The following is a 21,976-nucleotide window of genomic DNA, read 5'->3' as shown; positions in this document are numbered from 1 at the left end:
GAAGGTGAGGGTGTTGAGAGAGAGGGCGAGGGGAGCCACCGAAGCAGCGGAGTTGCCGAGGCCAAATCCGCTTTCCTGCCGCCCTCCTCCCTCACCTTCGACGGTCTCCGCGCGCCGGCACCCGTCGCCATGTCGGCGCCGTCCACTCCCTGAAGTTTCATTTTCTGCCGTTATCAAGAACCGAGCGTTGACCAGCGTAGGCGCAACTCGCTATGCGCTTGCGCGCCACGCGATTTCACGACTCGCACCGTTCATTCATCTTGCTATGGTGCTTGAATACTTCAAAAATACGTCCCTCCGTTAATTCGAACTTCTTATAATTCGAAAAAATTTTTGGGCCCCTTCGAGTTCGAGTTATCGAGATTCGACTGTAGATGGTGCTAGTTGTCTGGGAGCATTCGGAAAACGGCAAAGTACTAATTTGCAACCATTGATAGCGGCTTATCGATGGGAATAGGTGCAGACAGGAAAGTGATAAGCTAGCAGCAACAAGTTGCAACACGTGTTCTTGGTTTTTTGAAGTGCTTGCTGAAAAGAATTTGGACACATCCATAGAGTGCACCTCTTCTGTCTGCGGTAGGGCCAGAAGCCATGCAAGGTGGGCTCTCCTTCCCAGCCGATGGCAGCAGGCAGCCCCCGAGTGCATCGTCCTAAGGCCAGACTCTCCTTCACTCGACCATCTGCGCCAGGCCAGGAAACGTGTGAGACATTGGCAGACACTGACATGGTACCCAGTTCACAGTCCACCATCGACTCTACTGACGAAGTCGAAACGGTCAACTCTGGTCAAGATAAGCCAGTCGTGGATCACACGCTACAAGATCCGCACCCAGACAGCCCCGTCACAGTCTGGCTGCAAGACAAGGAGAGGGGCCGGCTAGTTGCCAGTCAGGAGACGCCGGTGTCTCCTGCCAAGAGCAAGCGCCGAAAGTGCAGGTCATTACCGGCAAGTGCTCAAGAGGACACCGGTGACAACCTCAAAAAGAACAAGAAGCATTCCCGTGGGTCGCTGCTTGCTAGCGCTCCTATCAGGTGGCAGGACGAGATTTTGGAAGACGGCATCGCTCCGCTTGTGGACGATGATGCAGAGGAACCTACAGACAGCCTGCCTGCAGAGCAGAAGTTACAAGAGTCTGGGGAAGACGACAACACAGTTAACGGGCACGTTGAAGAACTATGTTCAACACAAGAGTCAGCTGACACTGAAACGTACAGCTGCGAGGAACAACTGGTGGATGAAAGAGAGCCCGTGACAAAGGACGTCAAAATCCCTCCGCACTGCGAGCCTTCAGTGGCATCCCCGGCACTTGTAAACAGTGAGGCAAGCGAGGAGTGCATCCTGCGAATGAGCGAAGGTTCCTCTGCATGTTACAGTGAAAGCACCGAGTGCAGCATCCAGGCAGCCACATCTCAGGCCTCACCGGAGTTTGGTGCACCTATTCCAAGCTCTGAAGACACTGATGGAGTGGAGTTGGCAGTGGACACCGAAGAGCAAATAGTAGCCCAAGGTTGCACTGAGGTAGAACTCGAGACGAGCGCTCCTGCTGATGACACGTCCTTCGTTGTCTGTACGGTGCCCGAGACTGAAGATGAAGGTGGCGTCACCATGGAGAGCTCTATGCCACAGACGAGTACTTCATCCAAGCCGGAGGACACGCTAGCGCAAGGAAAGGCTGTCAGAGGAGCGCGCAAGCGCAAGCTTCCTTCACAGACGACATCCCCAATCGCCAGCCGCCTTCGGGCCAAGCAAGTAAGTAGAATGAATTTCTAGTCGGTAAAAGCATGTGCATGCGCTCCGGCACATAGAGCATGCCTGATTTACTCATACCACCAATTTACTGTTTGTTGTTTTATCCTAGGCATAAGCAACCAAGTACAGTGCAGTCCACTTATAACGATATCAAGAAGAATGAAAAATTCAGTCGTTATAACCTATCATCGCTATATCTGCACTGCCGTAAACAAAGCTGCCGAACATACCTTTGTAGCTCCGAAACCAAATTTGCCACTTGTGATAAAAAATATACGTTTTAGAAAGTAGCCTGTGAAAAATAAAACATTTATTTATAGTATCTCCAAACAGCGTGTCAAGCGTTTGGCGCAATATACAGTCGAACCTCGCTACAACGAAACTCACGGGACACGCGAAAAATTTCATTGAAGTGAAAATTTCGTTGTGGCGAAATTTGCCCCAAAACACTGTCAGATTTCAGTACACACTCAAAAACATCATTCATTTTCGAAAAAAGTCGGTCATCTTTGCTTGCCTCCGTCCTTTAGTCATGATCGCCGTGGTGCGACGTTCGCACTCGGTCAGCAGATATATTGTAACGTCATCATCGTGGGTGCCAATGAAATTCTGAATGACGTCAAAAGTGTCCATTACAACCAGTGCACGAGGTGAGGACAATGCTTCTTGTGCATCACTTTCATTGTCCGACGACGCGTCGTTACGGCGAAATTCTTCAATGACGGACTCGTCGTTCAACTCTTCATGAACAATTACGTCCGCGTCAATGGCGATGTACTCATCTATGCTGACGTCCGTTGGTACATTTCCGGTGTCTCGAAGGGCTGCCCACGCTGCAGTAACTTCTGTAGAGGGTGGCTCCACTCCAAAACGATCTTCCTCGTCCGTTGTCGAGTTGGCCGTCACTTCAGCCTCAGGCTTAAAGCCAGCGTGCGCAAAGCAATTTTCAATTATGCTGCGCTGGGTTGCCGTCTACGCTGCGGCAATCATTTGTAGGGCCATGAACAAGTCGACTTTGGTCTCCCGCCCGGTGTCAACATTCAGCAACAGTCGCTAAATCAAACGCTGCCAATAGGCACTTTTCACGCTGTGAATGATGCCTTGGTTTAACGGCTGAATCAAAGGAGTGCAGTTTGTGGGTTCTTGGTGTCTCACAGGAGACCAACCACCGCAGGTTCGAGCTTAGCGAGCCACAGGGCCGCGTCAGCCGTCGCCTCCAGCACCGCTCGCGCGCGAGCTCAAAGGCCGCAAGGGGCTACCGAGCGAGGCACGCAAAAACACAGTAAAGCCCTGAGTTGACGGAAACCGTTTACTGAAACCGTCGGCACCAGCACTGCACAAACGCCCGCACGGAGGGGAGCCAAAGGGGTCCCGCACCAGGGCGAAAATACAATAACAGGCGCCTATAGCACGTCGCGGCGAGAGCACCGGCTCAAGCTGGGACACGCCGCTAGGAAAAGTCCCGGCGGCTATGCTACTTGCTCTGGCGATAACCAATGGGTCAACTCGCGAGAGCACGGGCAATATCCTTCGGCTTAGGCTTTCAGCAAGTGCGGCTCGGCGAGGTACGACCTCGCGCGAGCACTAATGGCACCGCTCGTCGGCTTAGCGTCGGGAAAGGATCAGCACAAAGTACGCGCTCCCCGCACGGGCAAAGGCACCGTGCGCGAGCTCCAGTCCTAGTCACAAAGGTGTCGGCGGACGAGAGGAAAGCATGAACGTACCGTGCGCTGGTCCCGGAGAGAAAGTTCCCGAGCCACGCTCCGCCGCTCGCAGCCCAAACGCGCGGCCGCGTGACGTCCGCGCCCCGCCCTCACCGCCAACCGCCGCGTGCGCAGTGCCACCGCGGGAACCGGTTAGGCGGCGCGGGCGGAGAAGGAGGCCAGCGGGGAACGATGGCGAGGGATGGCAGAGCAGGCGAAGCCCGTGCAGTCATGCCGGCGCAACCCTCAATCCCCACATCCTCCTCTCCTTAAATGCCCCCCTACCAGCCTGGCGAAACAGCTAGTAGGGGCTTATGCATCAAAGACAATTGAGTCTTTCATGCACAAGCTAAATGCTAACCTCAGCCCAGCAAGTACTCTCAACACACTGCGTTCCGACATATAAAACGCTTTCATGCACTATAATAACAGTAATTATATACAAGGATCGTGGAAAAAAAATATAAAAAATTAAACTGCTACGCTCTATAATACAAAAAAAAAATACCGCGAGAGGGGGAGAAATATTAACAAAATAGTCGGCCGCTGGCGCGGGACAGTGTCCCAGGTGCGAAGGGGCAACGGCGCGTAAAGTTCTGTGGCTAAGGGCGGTGGCCGAAGACGTAGGAGTCTCGAGGGCAGCCTTGATTGCAGGAACGGGCTCACCGTTGGTAGATCGGAGTTGTTGCTTTCGTGGTGGTGGCGGTCCCGAACTCCAGCCGGATGGGGCAGGACACTGCCGGGTCAGCTGGCCACGCCGCCGGAGCCAAGATGAAAGGGGCAGCCACAACCGTGGCTGCAAGGCGTTTGCACGGCGGCGGCGACTGCAGAGAGCCGGGCTCTCGATCTGTCGTCAAAGGGTCAGTGACCCCGTCCACCTTCAGTGTCCACGATGATCCGATGCAGCAGTTGGCGTGATTTCTGGTTGTTTCGAAGAGCAACAGGCACCACGCACGCACGCACGCGCACACACACGCACGCACACTCCTTGCGGTTTTCTCCAAGCTGCGCAACACTCCCAAACACCGCCATGCTCATCGCCGTACACAACGCGCCGCGCCATAGAAGGCGCAAAGCGTCCTTCGTCCCCCTCACACCGACGGGTCAATGGGACCATTGTCCACCACCGCGCCTGACGACCGCGCAAATCAACAAGCCCCTTCTCGGCAAAGAAAAAAAGGAAAAAGAAAAGAACAAGAAAAAGAAAAAAATCTTCACCGTCTACGTACAAGAAAAAAAGAAACACACGTAATGAATTAAACTATAAGGCTGTACACGTGAAAATTAAACACACTTTCGGAAAAAAACATAAATACACTCAGCATGCGTACTTTAAAAAATGGGGAAAAAATGCACACTGTTAAAACACTACATAAACACACTTGCAATACTGGGCTGGGACTAGCTTCTTTTCGTGCACTGGCCGCAAAGAAGCTAGCCCACTGAGGCTACGCATTTTACTGAGGGCCTTCGGTTGCGGAAAAGTCCGTCGTCCGGCGCGAAATCACACAGGTGACCGCTTCCTCAGATTGTACCGGTGCGTGGTCCGAATGCGGTCCGTTGCCCCGGGTGTGCCCCGTTGCTTGCGCGCAATGCCACTGGACACTGGCGCGAGCTCGTCGGACCGTGACGCAAAGGCCTTCAGGTCGGCGATATGGGCACGGCTGAGTTTTCCCGAAGGGGAATCCTTCAGCAAGTACGCGAGCGGAGACCAAACTTTCTCTACTCGGTACGGACCAAGCCACTTAGGAGCGAGCGAGGCTGAGAACCCCTTGGTCGCATCGCTAAGAGCGTGGTTGCACTTCAGGACAAGATCACCTACCTTAAATGAAAGATGGCGTTGCTTCCGGTCGTATTGAGCCTTCTGCTGGGCCCTGGCAGACGCCAAACTCTGCCTTGCTCTACAGAGAGCCCGACAAAGCCTGTCCCGAAGTGCTGAAGCGTAAGCAGAACAGTCTGCCGGCGCTTCCTCGTCCCCGAGCTGGCATTGCATGACACTGGTCACCGGATTAGCCAACTCCCTTCCAAAATTGAGAAAGGCGGGAGAGAAACCAGTTGAGCGATTCTCGGAGGTTCGGACTGCGAACGCGAGCTCATTCAAGTGGTCTGCCCAATCCTTTTGACGTTCGGCAAAGGCCGCTAACATTGGTTTAAGAGTTCTATTGAGTCTCTCCGTCAAATTGGACTGGGGATGGTAGGGCGAAGTGGTGCAGTGATTAATTCCCAGGGAACGGCACGTAGCACCAAACACCCGAGCGGTGAAATAGGACGCGTTGTCCGTAATCAGTCTTTTCGGAAAGCCGAACCGACAAAACACTTCCTGTAGCCTTTCCAGCACCGCTCGCGCTGCCACTTTACGAAGCGGAAACAGTTCCACCCATTTAGAAAAATGATCAACGACTACCATCAGGTGTGTGAACCCCTGCTTACTCCTGGGGAAAGGCCCCATAAGATCGCAGGTGGCCACTTGCCACGGACGCTCACTGTCGATTGGTTTCATCAGCCCGGGCGGCTTGCCACCCCTTGATTTCACCATTTGACAGACATGGCAGGAACGGCAATAGCGAAAAATGTCACGCTTTATGCCAGGCCAGGTCACAGTTTGGCTTAGTTTCGCAAAAACTTTAGAGCCACTCAAATGACCGGCCAAGGGTTCGTCATGAGAACATCGCAACAGTGCGCTTCTCAGACTTTTGGGGATAACCACCTTAAACGGGTCCACAGCGTCATCATCGGTGGCTATGTATTTCAGCAGGAGCCCATCATGATCCAGCAAATATAAATCCGCCGGGGACTCAGCGACACACGCTGTTTCCGGCCCCCCTGCGCCCGCCGCACTACCAGCAGCATCTCGGCGCTCCGTCTCCCTGAGACCGTCGCTCACTCCGCGACAAAACGGATCAATTTGCTGGGCCTTCAGTAGCTCTTGCCTGCTGAAAGCGATTCCAATTCTCCCAAAGGGGAGGTTGGTCTCGTCCCCACTCAGGACTGCAGCCATCGGCGTCATGGGTTCGCTTTCGAGAAGCTCCCCCGCACGCACGCTTTCCGGCGCGCTGCTTGCCTGGAGCGCGGAGAAACAGGTTTGCCCGCTTGCGGACTTGCCTCTCTCTCCGCTCGTTTCGCCCCCGACGCTAGCTGGCGCTAAGGCACCGGCAGCGGCTGTTGCACCTGGAGAAAAGCTCTGGGTGGACAATGGGGCACGAGATAGCGCGTCAGCTACCACGTTGGCACTTAGATGTAGTGCCTCTTCGTGCCGTGTCGCTCTATCCCACTGGGGATTGTGAGTCGACAAGCGCATAGCGCAGGGGCTTGCCCCCGAATTCTGCGCGCGACACGGATCGTGCCGTGCCTCTCGATCCCAAAGGGGACCATGAGCGGGCGAGCGCGAAGCTCGGGGGCTTGCCCCTGAACTCGGCGCGCGACACGACTCCGACGCCTCATCTGCACAGGCAGAATCGGACGCCGGCGGGCTGATGAACGGCTTTAGCAACGTGAACTGACCGTCGCGATAGCCGCCATTCGCAATGTCCACAACGATCCCAGTTTTAAGGAGAAAGTCCCTGCCGAGAATCACAGGAACACTGAGCCCTGGGAGATGAACAAAACGCGTGCGTCTCATTCGCTCTCCCCACCTGACAGTCAGCCTTGCGGCGCCAGCCGAATGCGCCACACCTTTCGCAAGATTGAATGCCGTTCGGCAGTCCCGCAAGCGTACTGCGTGCTTTTGCAAGTGGGACAAAACCTGTTCGCCGAACAACGAAGCGCTTGCGCCCGTGTCCAGCAGCGCCGAAAATTCGCGGCCGGCAATGGTCACCGGAATAAACGGCGCGTGCGTACCAGCAACACAACCTGCTCGGTACGCCGAGGGAACAAGCAAAGGTTCGGTCACTCGTGCCTTCGCGAGCGACCTGCTATCCCGTTTCCCGGCCTCACAGGAGACCGGGGCGCGGTGCAATCCCTTGCAATGTGCCCTCGTTGTTGGCAGCGAAAACAGCGTACTCCGCCGCGGTATCTTTCCCGAGGCGGAGCAGCCTCAGCTCCTTGCCGGGGTCGGCTCGCCGCTTGGCCACTGGGCCGATAACGAGCGTTTCCCTCCGCGATGCGCTGGGTCGAAAAGCGTCCCTGCACATGCGTTTCGGTCGGTGGTGCAGCACAGGCTGCTTGTCTCCCGTGCGTGTAAGGGTCGAGAGCGCACGCGCTCAGCTCCCAAACACACCCGCTTGCAGCCGCAAAGGCAGCTTGGCCGGGTTGTTGCCGTTGGGGAAAGGACTCAGGCCCTCTCCACGCGCAGCTCGGCTCAAGGGCCTCGCAGCACTTTACGGCCCACCACCTCGGCCGATACGTGCCGCCAATGCCTGCCGGTTTGCTACGCCTGGCCATGGTGACTCCACTCTATCCCTTCTTTCGCTCCCACTTACCCCTCCCCGTTGGCGCTGAGCCGTGCTCCCTCAAGGGCTGCAGAAGATAGCGTCAACCTTTCCCTTTCCTCAAGAACCACTTATCATCAAGGGCCTCGCTGGCGGGCGGCGGTGGGCGATAGGCGCGCGCGGCGATAATGTCACCTTGAATGCGCTTTGCCTCGGCGGCTAATTCCTCCAGGTTTCGGAAGCGGCCGCCGCGCAGGTACGCCGAAAAGGTCGGATGTGCCTGCCTGATCACCCGTTCGACGCGTTCCTCGTTCGAGGCATTGGGCTCGGCGACTAAGAAAAGGTCTTCCATCACCCGTACGTACTCCTGAAGCGACTCATCAGGAGCCTGTGTACGTAGCCCAAGCTCTCGCCGCATCCGACTCTCGTAGTCAGCGGGTAGGAATTCATGCAGGAATGCCGCGCGGAACTCCTCGAGGGTTGTTGCACGGTGTCCGGAAAGCCTGTACCACCTAGCCGCCGAGTCAGTGAGTGCAACAGGGACGACGCGTCCGAGTACATCCTGATCGTTCAAACCCAGAGCTCTCTGGTAGCGTGCGAGGGAGTAACAGTAGTCCCTGGCACTGAGCAGGTCACCGTATCCGCTGTAGGTCGGGACTGCCAACCGTACAGCGGGGTGAGCGCATTTCGGAACAGCCAACAGCGTTTTAACTGCCCCAGAGAGCGCCTGGATCATTTCGGCGGCGTTATGCAACAGCGTCTGTGCGCCTGCTCCAAAGGGAGCCGTTGGCGCGTTAGCGGCGCGATCGAGCAAGGATGAACTGACGTCCAGCTCGATCAGTGGCGCGGTTTCCACAGGGATACCGGCCGGCGCGCCGCCGTCCCCAGAGCAAAAAGGGCTCCTAGCGGGGTGCACCTGCTGTCGTTCACAGCTGCCACTTGAGGCAGCTATACGTGAATTGCTTAGGCCGCTTGCAGCCAGCGTTGACAAAACAGGCGCGTGCTCGATCGGTGTGCCACTGGGCGCCACCGAATGTACTCCGAAGGGAGACGTATGAGCGGAATTCGTGGTCGCCGTGATTGAAGGATCCCCACAGGGGGCCGCGGCATACCACTGGTTTTGGCTGTTCAATTGAGAAGCAGCCAGCGTCGATAAAACAGGTGTGTGCTCGATCGGTGTGCCACTGGGCGCCACCGAGTGTACTCCAAAGGGAGACGTATGAGCGGAATTCGTGGTCGCCGTGATTGAAGGTTCCCCACAGGGGGCCGCGGCATACCACTGGTTTTGGCTGTTCAATTGAGAAGCAGCCAACGGGCAAAAGTCGGAGAGGGCTAAGGCCCCGTTTCCGCGCTGCGCTCCGTTTACTCCCGAAGGAGTCAATGATCGGGAGCGCTGCGACATCTCGCTGCTTGGCATTCCAAAGGGAGCCGTGGCAGACGAATGTGCCCGTGTGCACTGTTCGGAGAGGGCTCTGGCCCCGTTTTCAAACAACGCTACTGCTCCAAAGGGAGCTGGTACGTAGCGCCTCGCGTTGCCGTCCCCACAGGGGGTCGTTACAAGCGAGGGTGCAGGAGTGCGCTGCTCAAGGGGGGCCCTGGCCCCGTTCTCGAGCAACGCGGCGTCTGCTAGCACTAACAACGGACAAAGGTCACTACGCCTAGCAGACATAACGCGGCGAGTCCAATTCGCTAAGGCGTATTTACTCGGCTAAGCACAGACAAAGGCTTAATGAGCCTTTGAATCCGCGTTGGGCGCCAGTGTGGGTTCTTGGTGTCTCACAGGAGACCAACCACCGCAGGTTCGAGCTTAGCGAGCCACAGGGCCGCGTCAGCCGTCGCCTCCAGCACCGCTCGCGCGCGAGCTCAAAGGCCGCAAGGGGCTACCGAGTGAGGCACGCAAAAACACAGTAAAGCCCTGAGTTGACGGAAACCGTTTACTGAAACCGTCGGCACCAGCACTGCACAAACGTCCGCACGGAGGGGAGCCAAAGGGGTCCCGCACCAGGGCGAAAATACAATAACAGGCGCCTATAGCACGTCGCGGCGAGAGCACCGGCTCAAGCTGGGACACGCCGCTAGGAAAAGTCCCGGCGGCTATGCTACTTGCTCTGGCGATAACCAATGGGTCAACTCGCGAGAGCACGGGCAATATCCTTCGGCTTAGGCTTTCGGCAAGTGCGGCTCGGCGAGGTACGACCTCGCGCGAGCACTAATGGCACCGCTCGTCGGCTTAGCGTCGGGAAAGGATCAGCACAAAGTACGCGCTCCCCGCACGGGCAAAGGCACCGTGCGCGAGCTCCAGTCCTAGTCACAAAGGTGTCGGCGGACGAGAGGGAAGCATGAACGTACCGTGCGCTGGTCCCGGAGAGAAAGTTCCCGAGCCACGCTCCGCCGCTCGCAGCCCAAACGCGCGGCCGCGTGACGTCCGCGCCCCGCCCTCACCGCCAACCGCCGCGTGCGCAGCGCCACCGCGGGAACCGGTTAGGCGGCGCGGGCGGAGAAGGAGGCCAGCGGGGAACGATGGCGAGGGATGGCAGAGCAGGCGAAGCCCGTGCAGTCATGCCGGCGCAACCCTCAATCCCCACATCCTCCTCTCCTTAAATGCCCCCCTACCAGCCTACCAGCTAGCCACATCGTCATCACCACTAAACAATGGCGCCCGTTTTCGGTGAACCTAAGCGGCTTGGGTGTTCGAAAAATTGCAGACGATTGGGTTATGTTTATTTTATCGCAAGACAAATTTTAAAGCCCAGCTATACCGAGTGAAAATTTTGTTGAAGCGAAAACAAGCCCAAAAAATTTTTCGTTGTGGTGAGAACTTTTTTGCATTGACTTCTATGGCTAGCTGACGGGGAATTAGAAATATTTCGTTGAAGTGAAAATTTCGTTGAAGCGGTGTTCGTTGTAGCGGGGTTTGACTGTAGTCTGAAATCTGCACTTGCTTTTGTGGAAGTTTTGAGTTCACAATCGCAGTGTGCATGGCGTCCAGCTGCTGCGCGAACACTGGTGGCTATAATTTAGCGCGCATGAAATCAGTAAGTGACTCGATCTACAACAGTGCACTTTGGGTGAACATCGGGGTTGGTGTCAAAGACGAGTCATTGTCAAATTCATCGTCACTGCCGCTGATTCCACAGCTACCTTGGTTCTCCACAAGAAAGTAGAAAGTTGCCTATCAAGAAAGAGTTCTGGCAAGGAGACACAATCTCTCCAATGCAATTCACTGCATGCTTAGAAGAAGTATTCAAGCTTTTAGATGGGGAAGGCTTAGGAGTGAGGATCAACGGCGAATATCTGAGCAACCTTTGTTTTGCGTATGACATTGTCCTGTTCAGCAATACAGGGGACGAATTAAAAGAAATTATTGAGAACCTTAATCGAGAAAGTGTAAGGGTGGGGTTGAAGTTTAATATGCAGCCGGGTTAGGGAACAAGAATTCAGGATCGGCACTAGCCTCTAGAGTCTGTAAAGGAGTATGTGTATCTGGGCCAATTACTCATAGGGGTCCCTGATCATGAGAAGGAAACTTGGGAAGGATATAAATGGGTTGGAGTGCATACAACAGGCATTATTAAATCCTGTCAGGGAGCTTACCACTGTCGTCGAAAAGAAAAGTGTACAGTCATTGCATTCTACCATTGCTAACATCATCATCATCATTAGCCTATATTTATGTCCACTGCAGGACGAAGGCCTCTCCCTGCGATCTCCAATTACCCCTGTCTTGCGCTAGCGTATTCCAACTTGCACCTGCGAATTTCCTAACCTCATCATCCCACCTGACTTTCTGCCGTCCTCGACTGCGCTTCCCTTCTCTTGGTATCCATTCTGTAACCCTAATGGTCCACCGGTTATCCATCCTACGCATTACATGGCCTGCCCAGCTCCATTTCTTCCGCTTAATGTCAACTAGAATATCGTCTACCCCCGTTTGTTCTCTGATCCACACCGCTCTCTTCCTGTCTCTTAACGTTAGTCCTAAGATTTTTCGTTCCATCGCTCTTTGTGCGGTCCTTAACTTGTTCTCGAGCTTCTTTGTTAACCTCCAAGTTTCTGCCCCATATGTTAGCACCGGTAGAATGAAATGATTGTACACTTTTCTTTTCAACGACAGTGGCAAGCTCCCAGTCAGAATTTGGCAATGCCTGCCGTATGCACTCCAACCCAATTTTATTCTTCTGTAAATGTTTATCTAGGTCAATTACTTCTGAATATGTTTATCTAGGTCAATTACTCACAGGGGACCAGGGTAACCTGTGAGTAATTGACCTAGATAAACATATTCCTTTCCAGATTCTATAGGCTGACTGGCGATCCTGAATTCTTGTTCCCTTGCCAGGCTATTGAACATTGTCTTTGTCTTCTGCATATTCATCTTCAACCCAATTGCTAACATATGGGGCAGAAACTTGGAGGTTAACAAAGAAACTAGAGAACAAGTTAAGGGCCACGCAAGGAGCGATGGAATGTAAAATAATAGCCGTAATACTAATGTTAAGAGACAGGAAGAGAGCGGTGTGGATCAGAGAGCAAACGGGGATAGCTAATATTCTAGTTGACATTAAGAGAAAAAAATGGAGCAGGGCAGGCCATGTAATGCGTAGGGTAGATAACTGGTGGGCCATTAGAGTTACAAAATGGATGCCAACAGAAGGGAAGCGCAGTCAAGGAGGTCAAAAATCTAGATGTGGTGATGAATTTAGGAAATTTGGAGGCAGAACTTGGAATCAGCTAGCGCAAGGCGGGGGTAATTGGAGATAGCAGAGAGAGGCCTTCAACCTGCAATGGACATAAGAATAGGCTGGCGATGCTGATGATGTGTCAGTGCTATAGCTCATGGAAATGGTTGGGCATGGTTACCAGGTTACAAATAACTTTATTGCTAGCTTTTCACATCAAATAGTAACATGCAAACAATTCAGCTACAAATTTCAATGAAGTAGTAGGAGGTCATATATAATTAAACTTTCAAATAGCACATTATCAGTGAAGTAATTTATAGCATTGGCTGGATTCGAAGGGCAGCTGTCGCATACAGTGCTTTGAAGGCAACCGCCGACGATCGCAAAATGCATCATTTTGAGAACGCCTTATTTGTCATTGCATCAATTCGCACAGAAAAGAATGAAGATAGTCTACCCTTTGCGGCTTCCAGACTGCGAGGCATCTTATGTGTTGAAACCGTCTCGCATGCAGTGCGCCAGCGGCCAGGGGCCGAGTTCTCTATCGAGTGAAACTGGCCTCGTGCCATGGCTCTCATTTGTGCGACAGATTTGACAGTGGCTGCCGCTTGTCACATAAGATAAAATTAAGCAACGAGTTTATTCTACCGGCCACTCTTTTGTGTGAAAAACAAGCTGTACTTGGTATTGGTGTCATCAGCAGTGGCGACGCTTCCGGTTGGGCAGCCTAATCTTGCCGTTGTGCCATTTGTTAGCAACCAGCATCTGGAAAGCAGCAGCAGACAGGACGACGCCGTGTCGCGTGGTTGTACGATTATCATGTAAACTCATTTATTAAATGCGTAAGCATTTAATAAGTTTACCCACCGAGGATAACCATCCGTCCGTCACTTGGAAGAGAACTGTGCACTTGAAAAAACTGCTAAATTGTTCCTAAGGCTACATTTGTGCTTTAAAGGGACACTAAAGAGAAACAGGAAGTTCAGCTAGAATAAAAGAGGGACCTTCAGGAATGCATGCAGTTTTTGTTGGGTGCAAAAATATGAGTTATTAGTGGAGAAATTCGTAAACAAAGACCAAATATCTCTTCCTCAATTTCTCTCACCCCAGATTTGGCGCTGAAGCAGTGTCGTCACAGATTTCATTGCTCTCAGCTAATCAGAATGCGCCATGATACATCACCGCTTGCGTAAACGGCCGAGGCGCTGGATGCATCATGGCTGCATGCATGGTCGCTGCGTTTGCGTTCGCCGCGATGGATACCGTTGCTGCCGCCGAGCCTTGCAACGAAGAGCTCGCCAGGGAAGCAGGACTGCATTTCAGCGATATTCAGTGCAACGGAGCGCGAAATGATTCTCCGTGCTCGAGCGGTGGCGGTGCTCCGCGTGCGATGGCGGTCAGCTGCCGGCCGCGCCGGCGGAAAGCAGAGCTTCGTTTTCGTCGACAAAAGGCGAAGCGTCCGGTCTGCCAGGCGACGATGTTCCCGACAAAACAAGCGTAGAAAGTTGCGCACGTACTCGGTATAGTTATTTCGTGGCTTTATTTAATGACTTTCAGCACTCACCGAGCCGCCAGTTTGCTGCTGCAGGGGCACCGGTAGGAGGTTTGATGAAGGCCGCATTGAGGGAACAGCTGCTCGAGAAACGACTGGCCTTTGGGCCACGCCAAGATACTTTCCGAGGGCAGGATTATACACATAATCCGAGGGCGAGAAATGCAGAGAGCACGCCATCGGTTTCTCTGGCTCTTTTGCCGTTTTATCATCGGCAGAGCACTGATCCATTGCGAACGCCGCCGGGAGCCGGGGCTCTCCGCGCGACACCACATGAAAGGACACAATCGAGTCAACACTGCCGCTGCCCCTGAGCAAGCGCCTTGGGCCATTTATACAGCCCTCAACACTACACACACGAGGTATTTTCTGGCTGTTTCCCGCGAAGTCAATGTTTTTCGAGCCACGTAACACGCAACCAAACACTGTAGAGCGGAACAGGCGCACGAGTATGCATTGACCAAAAACGAAACTACGAAACTATCACGGCCGCATGTATCGCCATGCCATTTTTTCTTATTTAATTTTGTCCTAAACTTGTACTTCCTCGCTTTAAACAGTTTAAAAAGTTGGCAAATGCTGTTTATGTACGTTTAAGGTGTATTTCATTTTGCGTTTTATTAACAGCGATAAATCGCTCTCGACCAATCGCGACCGGCCTGCATTTGTAATCTCCGACGTCACGAACGTGTAGTGCGGGAATTTCGAAGGGGCGTCAGCACCTATTCTTCAGTTTTTCGCTATTTTCTCGCTTATTAAACATCTGTTTGCAGTAAGAATGGTATGGCTGTGATCGTGAAAGGATAATCTACCATTTAAGCTCAACTTCCGGTTTCTCTTTAGTGTCCCTTTAATTGAACACCTCATAACATGCAGTGTAATGACAGAAACATGCTAACAATATGAATCCTGCCATGTGAACATGATTTTATAATAATTGTGAAAACACCTCTTTGTTATTCGAAAAGTACTTGATTTTTTATTTGTATCAGACACTATTTCATTCATATTCCATTCATTTTCCAATTTTTCGCAGAAATTGTGTTCACACACCCCTTTTCTACAACCCACGACATTGCTTTATTTACAACTTGCCATATTTTCTCAGCAGACATCCCTCACCGCAGCTGACAACCAGCAGTCCACACTGCTCCCAGCCCCCTATGACATGCATTTTGTCTACACATAATGCCTGAAATGAACAGAGGTGTCAATAAAACTGGTGGTGCCCTCTGGTATTGGTTGCACGAACTGCTTGCGGCAAATTCTATATGTTGCCGCCTGTCTTTGCTTTTGTATGCTGGCTTATCAAATTGACATCATCCACCCTGCTTCTAATAACTTATCAAGCTGCTTCTGTAGAGTTATTTGGGAATGCGATGTAAAAGGGTCATTATATGCTGTGAAACATTCGGGCCTTTTTATTAGCCTCCTTGATGAGACGGCTGTTTTCTGTATTGTCATCTGAACGAACCCTCTGATTCTGCATCGCCACATTCTCAGGTGAGGCAAGAACAGGCACAGCAGGGCTCTCCTCCACCACCCAATGGCAACGGAGGCAAGCCACCACCCCGATGGTCGGGGTCTCCGGCAGCCCTGTCGCGCAGCCGCATCATGCTGGATGCTGCCATGCGTAACGTGGGTTCGTCCCCGAGCCGCCACGCAGCCAATGCGCCGGTTGCACCGCAACCCGCCGACGGTGTCAGTGCTGGTCCTCTGCCCAGTATCCTCAAGCGGCGCCCACCGACTGAAGAAGGCTCCCCGCAGGGATCACCACAACGGGCCAAGGTGGGCACATTTCGGCCAGGCTCTGATGTGGAAATCGTTGAATTATGTATTTTGTCAAGGTTATTTGCATTCCGTTCATGATCTCTCGTCTTATTTCTTCACTGTGCACTGAATTAATAGGTTTATTGTATGCTGTTGTTAGGCACGTAAACAAACAATACACACCGTATTTTCTCGAATCTAGGCAGACTCCGGTTCTAAGCCGACCCCTGAAAAGTTCGATGCCAAAAAAAAAAAAAAAAACTTACCTCGAATGTAGGCCAAACAAAAAAAACCGAGGACAGTATTTGCAAAATGAAGCAGCATTTATTACATATGAACATGGCTAGTTCATTCTACGACACCATCGCTTCTCGCCTTGTCGCTATCCATAGAGTAACATATACAAGGATAAGAGAGGACACTTCCATAGGCCCCTGCAGCTGATTTGGGTTTGCAGCGCACCTAGCGGGTGTGTAGAATCTACACAGACTCGGAGATTGGGACTGCAGGAAGCCTAATCTCGAAGGCTATCTTCTGGCCATTAGAAAAATTACACGGCCTCCAAGATCGCTTTCGTGCGAGTGCTTTTCCCCGAGGCTATATTTGGATTATTTAACGCATTGCTTGCATGCATCGAGTAGCTTCTTGTAAGCTGTACCGCCAGAGCAGCAAGCACACGATGCCACTGTGTGTGTATGCAGACATTTTAAACAAACATGGCAAGTGTTGGAAGAGACGAAACTTTACTTTCAAGTCATATTCTCAGTAAGCACATGCACACTTTTTTTTTCGCAACGTTTGATGAACGCAAGCACAAAAAGATGGGTGCACTGCACAATGCAAGACATGCCAATACAGCTGCCATATGTTGAGAATAAATTTCACAAAAGGAATAAACAGGCGATATTATGAAAAACCCCACAAAACAACAAAACTGCAGAAGACAGCATTAACATTAAATAGGAAAACAACGCTCGTCTTTTGAAGCCTAACCTTTCTTTTTAAGTCGTAGTTTCGGGCTGCATAGCAAACAAGGAATGAAGGCTGCTCACTACAGTTGTCAACCAACCACGCTCTCTCCCTGTCCTGCGGTTTAAGTGAGCAATTTTTTCTGACTTTCATTATTTCGAATTTTGTATAATTCGGATTTTTGTAGCAGCCGCGTGTAATTAGAATTAACCAGCTTTTACTGTACACAGAGACCTGTGACCCCGTAGGACTGGCTGGTAGAGTTCTCCCCAGACATCTTGAAGGCACTGCTCGAACACCTTAAGCTTCTCGGCTTGTCTGACGACTAGGCCTCAGACTTCTTAGTGGACCCGGACAGGGGTTTGTTTTAAATAATGTTCCCTCTCTGCAGGATGAGTTCAGTTCAGTGCACAGTTTGCGCAATACACTAGTTTCAAAAGGCTGTATGTGTGGTGTTGGAGCAGCAGATGTTTATTTGAGCAAGGGGTTTCCTAGTGAAATTGTGTCCTACTTCGTTGTGTGCTCCATTTGCAAATTGTCTCTAAACAAGAGCAGTATTTCTTGTAAACACTAAGAAAGCTTCACCTAATACGATTCCGACAATGCGTGGGATCCGTGTAATTTTTTTATAGCTTTGACTAGAAAGGCCATAATACATTGCATGCCACCCAAGTTAGCGATGGCCTTTGAGATTGCATATATGCCTGCAACCTCTGAGGCCATAGAGATGCCATGGAAGAAGGCCTGCCAACACCATCACACTGTGCCTATGTGTGCACAAGGGGTTCTTGGTTAGTTATGGGACAGCTTCTCTCAAGCAATCTGCTACTTGTAGTTCACTTAAACATTTAAGGTTGCCCGTGGACCGCATGGCTTGACTGAGTTATTGCGCAAATGTCTGACACTTGAGCAGACGATCATAGACATCTTCGGAGATGTCAACAGTAGCGGCCATTTTTGTGTGTCTGTATGCCCTCTACAACAGAAACGCAGTGGTGGTGGCTGGCTATGCAAGTGCTTGAAGAAGCTGCAAAAAGTTCCTCGCAGCTGGCAGAAACATGCCGCAGAAAACTGACAAGATTATGGATGGTGTAGCGGTGATCTGAGAAGCCTGGACTGCTGTAGGAAAGGACTAGGCCATCAGACCGATTGCCCCTACAGTAAAACCTCATTAATTAGACCCTCGTTAATTTGGAAAATCAGATCATTGAGACTCGTCCTCTGGTCCCGGCAGGTGTATGCATTATTTAATGCAATTAAACTCTCGTTAATTCGGCCATATTTGGCCTACATCGGTTAATTCAGACAACTCTCGGAGCTTGGCAAGTGTGCTGCGCCACAAAAGTGTGATGCAAACAGCAGAAACGATGCCAGCATACAACTGAAATGAAGTGGCGGAGTCCACATGACCACAGCCATCAACAGAAATTGTATGTGAATAACAGGAACGTAGGAACGTTTCGTGCCTACCGTATTTACTCGATTGTAACGCGAGGGGCGACTTTTTGTGGCGTCCAGCAAAAAAAAATCAGAAAACCGCTAAGTAGCGCGGGACCACCGGATGCATGAAAAAGTTGCAGTTTCGCCTGAGAGGCGAAGCATCAATTGCAATAGCAAATTAGTAGACAGCTATACGGAATAAGGATAGTAGTTTTATTGGCTGCATAAACTTGGATGCATTCGCTTCCTAATTGAATTAACTAACATGGTGTCAGCGCGCACAAGCAAATATGAATAGATCACACTCTATGAACGACCACTGTCAAAACGCTGGCGTGAGCAAGTGCAGCGGTAGCAGTGACCGAAGTTTCGTGCGGTCTATCGCTTCAGCGGAAACTGAGCGATGAAAGCACAGCGCATACAAAGGTAAGAGCCGTGTCGCCATCGCTTTCAAGATACGGTGCGCGCAACAGCCCGGAGCCGCGCAAATTACAAGTACGCAGTAGCCAGCAGAGTGGAAGCCGCACCCCCTCCCTACCGCGCTGCCTTCCGGCTTTCCTCCTTTCGCGTGGGAGATTGAGTCGCCAGTTCCCCTTTCCCGGTCGCAAGACAAGCATTTGGTGCCGCAGCTAAACGTTGCCTCCGCTCCCTCCCTCCCATCCCCCCACGGGCTTTTGCACAACGGAAGACGCCGCGTTTGCTCTCCGCCGTGCGTTCGCTCTCCGTGATAGCACACGTCCCTCACGTGCTTTCACTCGCACGTTGCACTTTTCAGACAGCTTGAATTTCGGTATTCGATTGTAACGCAAGGATCGACTTCGGGTAGCAAAAATCTTTTAAAAACTCGTTACAAACGAGTAAATACGGTATTTGTGCCTTTATAGCCTTGATTCTTGCATTTACCGCCACATATAACACTGCATTGTCGCTGTCCATGACTGCATCAGTAGTGACTGTAGTTTCGTCTGCAGCGGTTGTAGCAAACAGTAGTTTCATTTTGATTCAGGGCAATGGCTGTTTCACCACTGTTTTATCTAACTACCGCTAATATTGAATTTCCTTGCCGACTCAGTTACCTTGTTATAATGAGGATTTACTGTACCTGCCTGGTCTAAAGGAAACAAGTGGTGTAAGCAGTTTCTTTATCATCTTTTTGTTGGGGCTGTTTCCTCATCCAAGGATTCCCTTTCACTATGCCATCACATAGCAGTGACTCAGCAACACTATTACTCAACTAGTACTCAGTAACAGCTACTCAATAACGGACTAGCGCTCGACCCTTCAACGTATATAAATCCACTAAGGACAAGACCAACTAGCCACAATCATCAAAATGCATCAAAACTATTTTGCCCGCACTAATATATTTTTCCACACACCATTGCTGATGCAATCATTTCGCCTCATGACATTTGTATTCGCACATTTTGTGCCTTCACATGTATTTTGCATTGTTCTTATTTGTTTAATTTTGCCCTCTCTGCATGGGTCTCGTGTCCATAGTATCTATGAGTGATAATAATATGTCTTGCCCTTGTTTATTCACAGCAGGTGCCATCTGGCAGGCATGTCTCGTTTGCCGATCCTCCCGTGCAAGGCGAATACGAGATAGGGCCCCGCAAAGCACGCTTCTCCCGAGCCCTGTACGAGGTTAGTAGTTAATAAGAAGAAGGTATTATCTACTAGCCACATTTGCAAATAAAAACTTGAAGCAAGAACTTTGAACAAGTCGAGGTTTGATGTTGCAACAATAAATTATACAGGCTAACATGTTTCGAATAGGCGTGTGTGAATATTTTTTTTTTTTTACTCTAAACGAAGTCTAAGGAAATAATAAATAGTCAAATTTTTTCTAACTGAATAATTTGGATACAGTCAACTTCGTTTAATTCGACAATTACAGGACCGATGAAGTTGATCGCATTATCTGGCGAGTCAAATTTAGCAAGATGAAGAAAAAAATGCCATTTGGCAGTATTTTTCTAATCCTAACATGCCGCTAAATCAAACGTGCGCGCGCTTTATGTGTGTCCAAAGTAGAAATCCTGTCAGGGGGACTTGCACCATCACAAACACTGAGAACGTCGCCTCCCATACACCGCATTTCCCGACCACTTGCTAACGTGCACTCGAATACTTAGCAAAAAAAAAAGGGCAAGGGTCTAATACGTGTTGCTTAAACGGCTGCCAGTTTCCTAAAGTCGGCTTTGCCGCACGGCTTTATAAGGATAGTTTCGCCACAGTACATCCGTTATATGTGGTAGAGCATCCGACCGCCGCGAAGGAGGTGTTGGCATCGTGCCGAATTACACTGCGCAGACAATCTTAGGGCAAATTTTCTTGGAAAAAACTAAGACTGTTAGAATTCGGTAAATTCCGTAATCAGATATTGTTAGCTGCAATTATGGCTTAAAAATCTTCCTAGGGCAGGCTGCGAATCGGTGTTTTTGAAGGGAGATGATATGTCACTGTCCCCGAAGCTTCATCGCAACACACGCTGACACTAAAGGGGTCACTATTAGGGTCACCATAGGGTTCAGGTGCTATGTGCTGACTGGTCAAGTTCAAATCATCCGGCAAAGGCCAATTTGAGGACCGAAAAATTGAAATTTGGGCCCTCAGAAATGCATGGGGGCCAGCTGCTGCTTTTGGCCAGAATCTCATTAACCGAAAATTCTAATTAAACAGTCGAGTTAACGGAAGTCTACTGTATAGTTGTAGGATTTGCATAAGGCCTTGAGACAACAGCGAGAAGTTCACTTATCTAAAAAGAATAATCTCAGGAATTTGTTCTTTTTATTTTTTTCTTTATTTTTTCTGAAGTGCTGTTATTCAGATAGTTCATTTTTTTACAAAGCCATCACTACAGAGAATTCATTTACGGACTTTTGCTGGTTGTTGTAGTTCAGCCTACTGAAATTTTGTGGTTGTCAAGACCGCAGGAGCGTTTCGCACTTACCTATTGTGCGGCCTAATGTGCATCATGCGGCACCGCACTGCTGCAAAGTGTGATCTTGACTGTGGACGCCAGCATTTTAGGCTTTGTTGCAAATTCAGCTCAAGGCTGTGTGCATACTTGCAAGCTTAGCATGTTCCTCCAGTCCAGGCACACAGAGGAGCCTGTGTGCCTAACTGATCTCAACAGTGGACCTGAATGCCACTGCTGCGGCCCTCAATCTGCCTTTTGCATGTCCCAAGTGTGCATGCGGCGAGCGCCGAAAACGTTTTGTACGGCGTTGGTGGTTCGTGCAGCTGACGACGCACGCGTATGCAGCATAGCCGTCGAGCACGCGAACTCTTTATTGTCGGCGCTGTGCCGGTAGACGACACGGTATTTGCGCTGTGTTTCAGTAGAAACTTCAGCTGTTCACAGCGATATTCGGTTAACGTCCGGTACATCACAATATATGCCGACACGACACTGATGTCGGTCAGAAGTCGACCTCACGCCGGCGCCATCGCTCGGCTGGCTGTAGTGGTGATACTGTGCCAGTGGGAGACCTATATTGTCATACAAGTATATGACGAAGAAGCGACAGACGACGCGATCGACGACAGCGAGTGATTGTAGTGTGATAAGCTTCCGTGCCGACGACGCCGACAAAACCAGTGTGCTGATCGCCGTGCGAGCGGCCGCTGAGTGAGAGCATCGCACCGACAACGTGAATATTGCCGCAAATGCGCTCGTGTATGTATTTATTGACGCTCAAATTGAGTTGAAACGTGCTTCCGACACTGATATG

General features: G+C 51.1%; 1 protein-coding gene across 5 annotated transcripts in view; it reads left to right on the top strand.

Annotated features, from left to right (window-relative positions):
* Positions 1-21,976, top strand: part of LOC119441339 (telomere-associated protein RIF1) — a 198,948-nt gene that overhangs the window by 139,819 nt on the left and 37,153 nt on the right. For 4 of the 5 annotated variants that reach the window (XM_037705955.2, XM_049661157.1, XM_049661156.1 and 1 more), the window contains exons 27-29: positions 581-1,750; positions 15,558-15,842; positions 19,782-19,883. In XM_037705955.2, coding sequence (XP_037561883.1) covers positions 581-1,750; positions 15,558-15,842; positions 19,782-19,883 — 1,557 coding nt within the window. The remainder of the gene's footprint in view (positions 1-580; positions 1,751-15,557; positions 15,843-19,781; positions 19,884-21,976) is intronic. The other variant, XM_037705956.2, reaches the window with a different exon arrangement.

Source organism: Dermacentor silvarum, chromosome 2 (genome assembly GCF_013339745.2).
Source record: "Dermacentor silvarum isolate Dsil-2018 chromosome 2, BIME_Dsil_1.4, whole genome shotgun sequence".
Classification (NCBI taxonomy): Eukaryota; Metazoa; Arthropoda; class Arachnida; order Ixodida; family Ixodidae; genus Dermacentor; species Dermacentor silvarum.
Note: the sequence above shows the minus strand (reverse complement) of the source record. Positions and strands in the feature narration are given on the sequence as shown.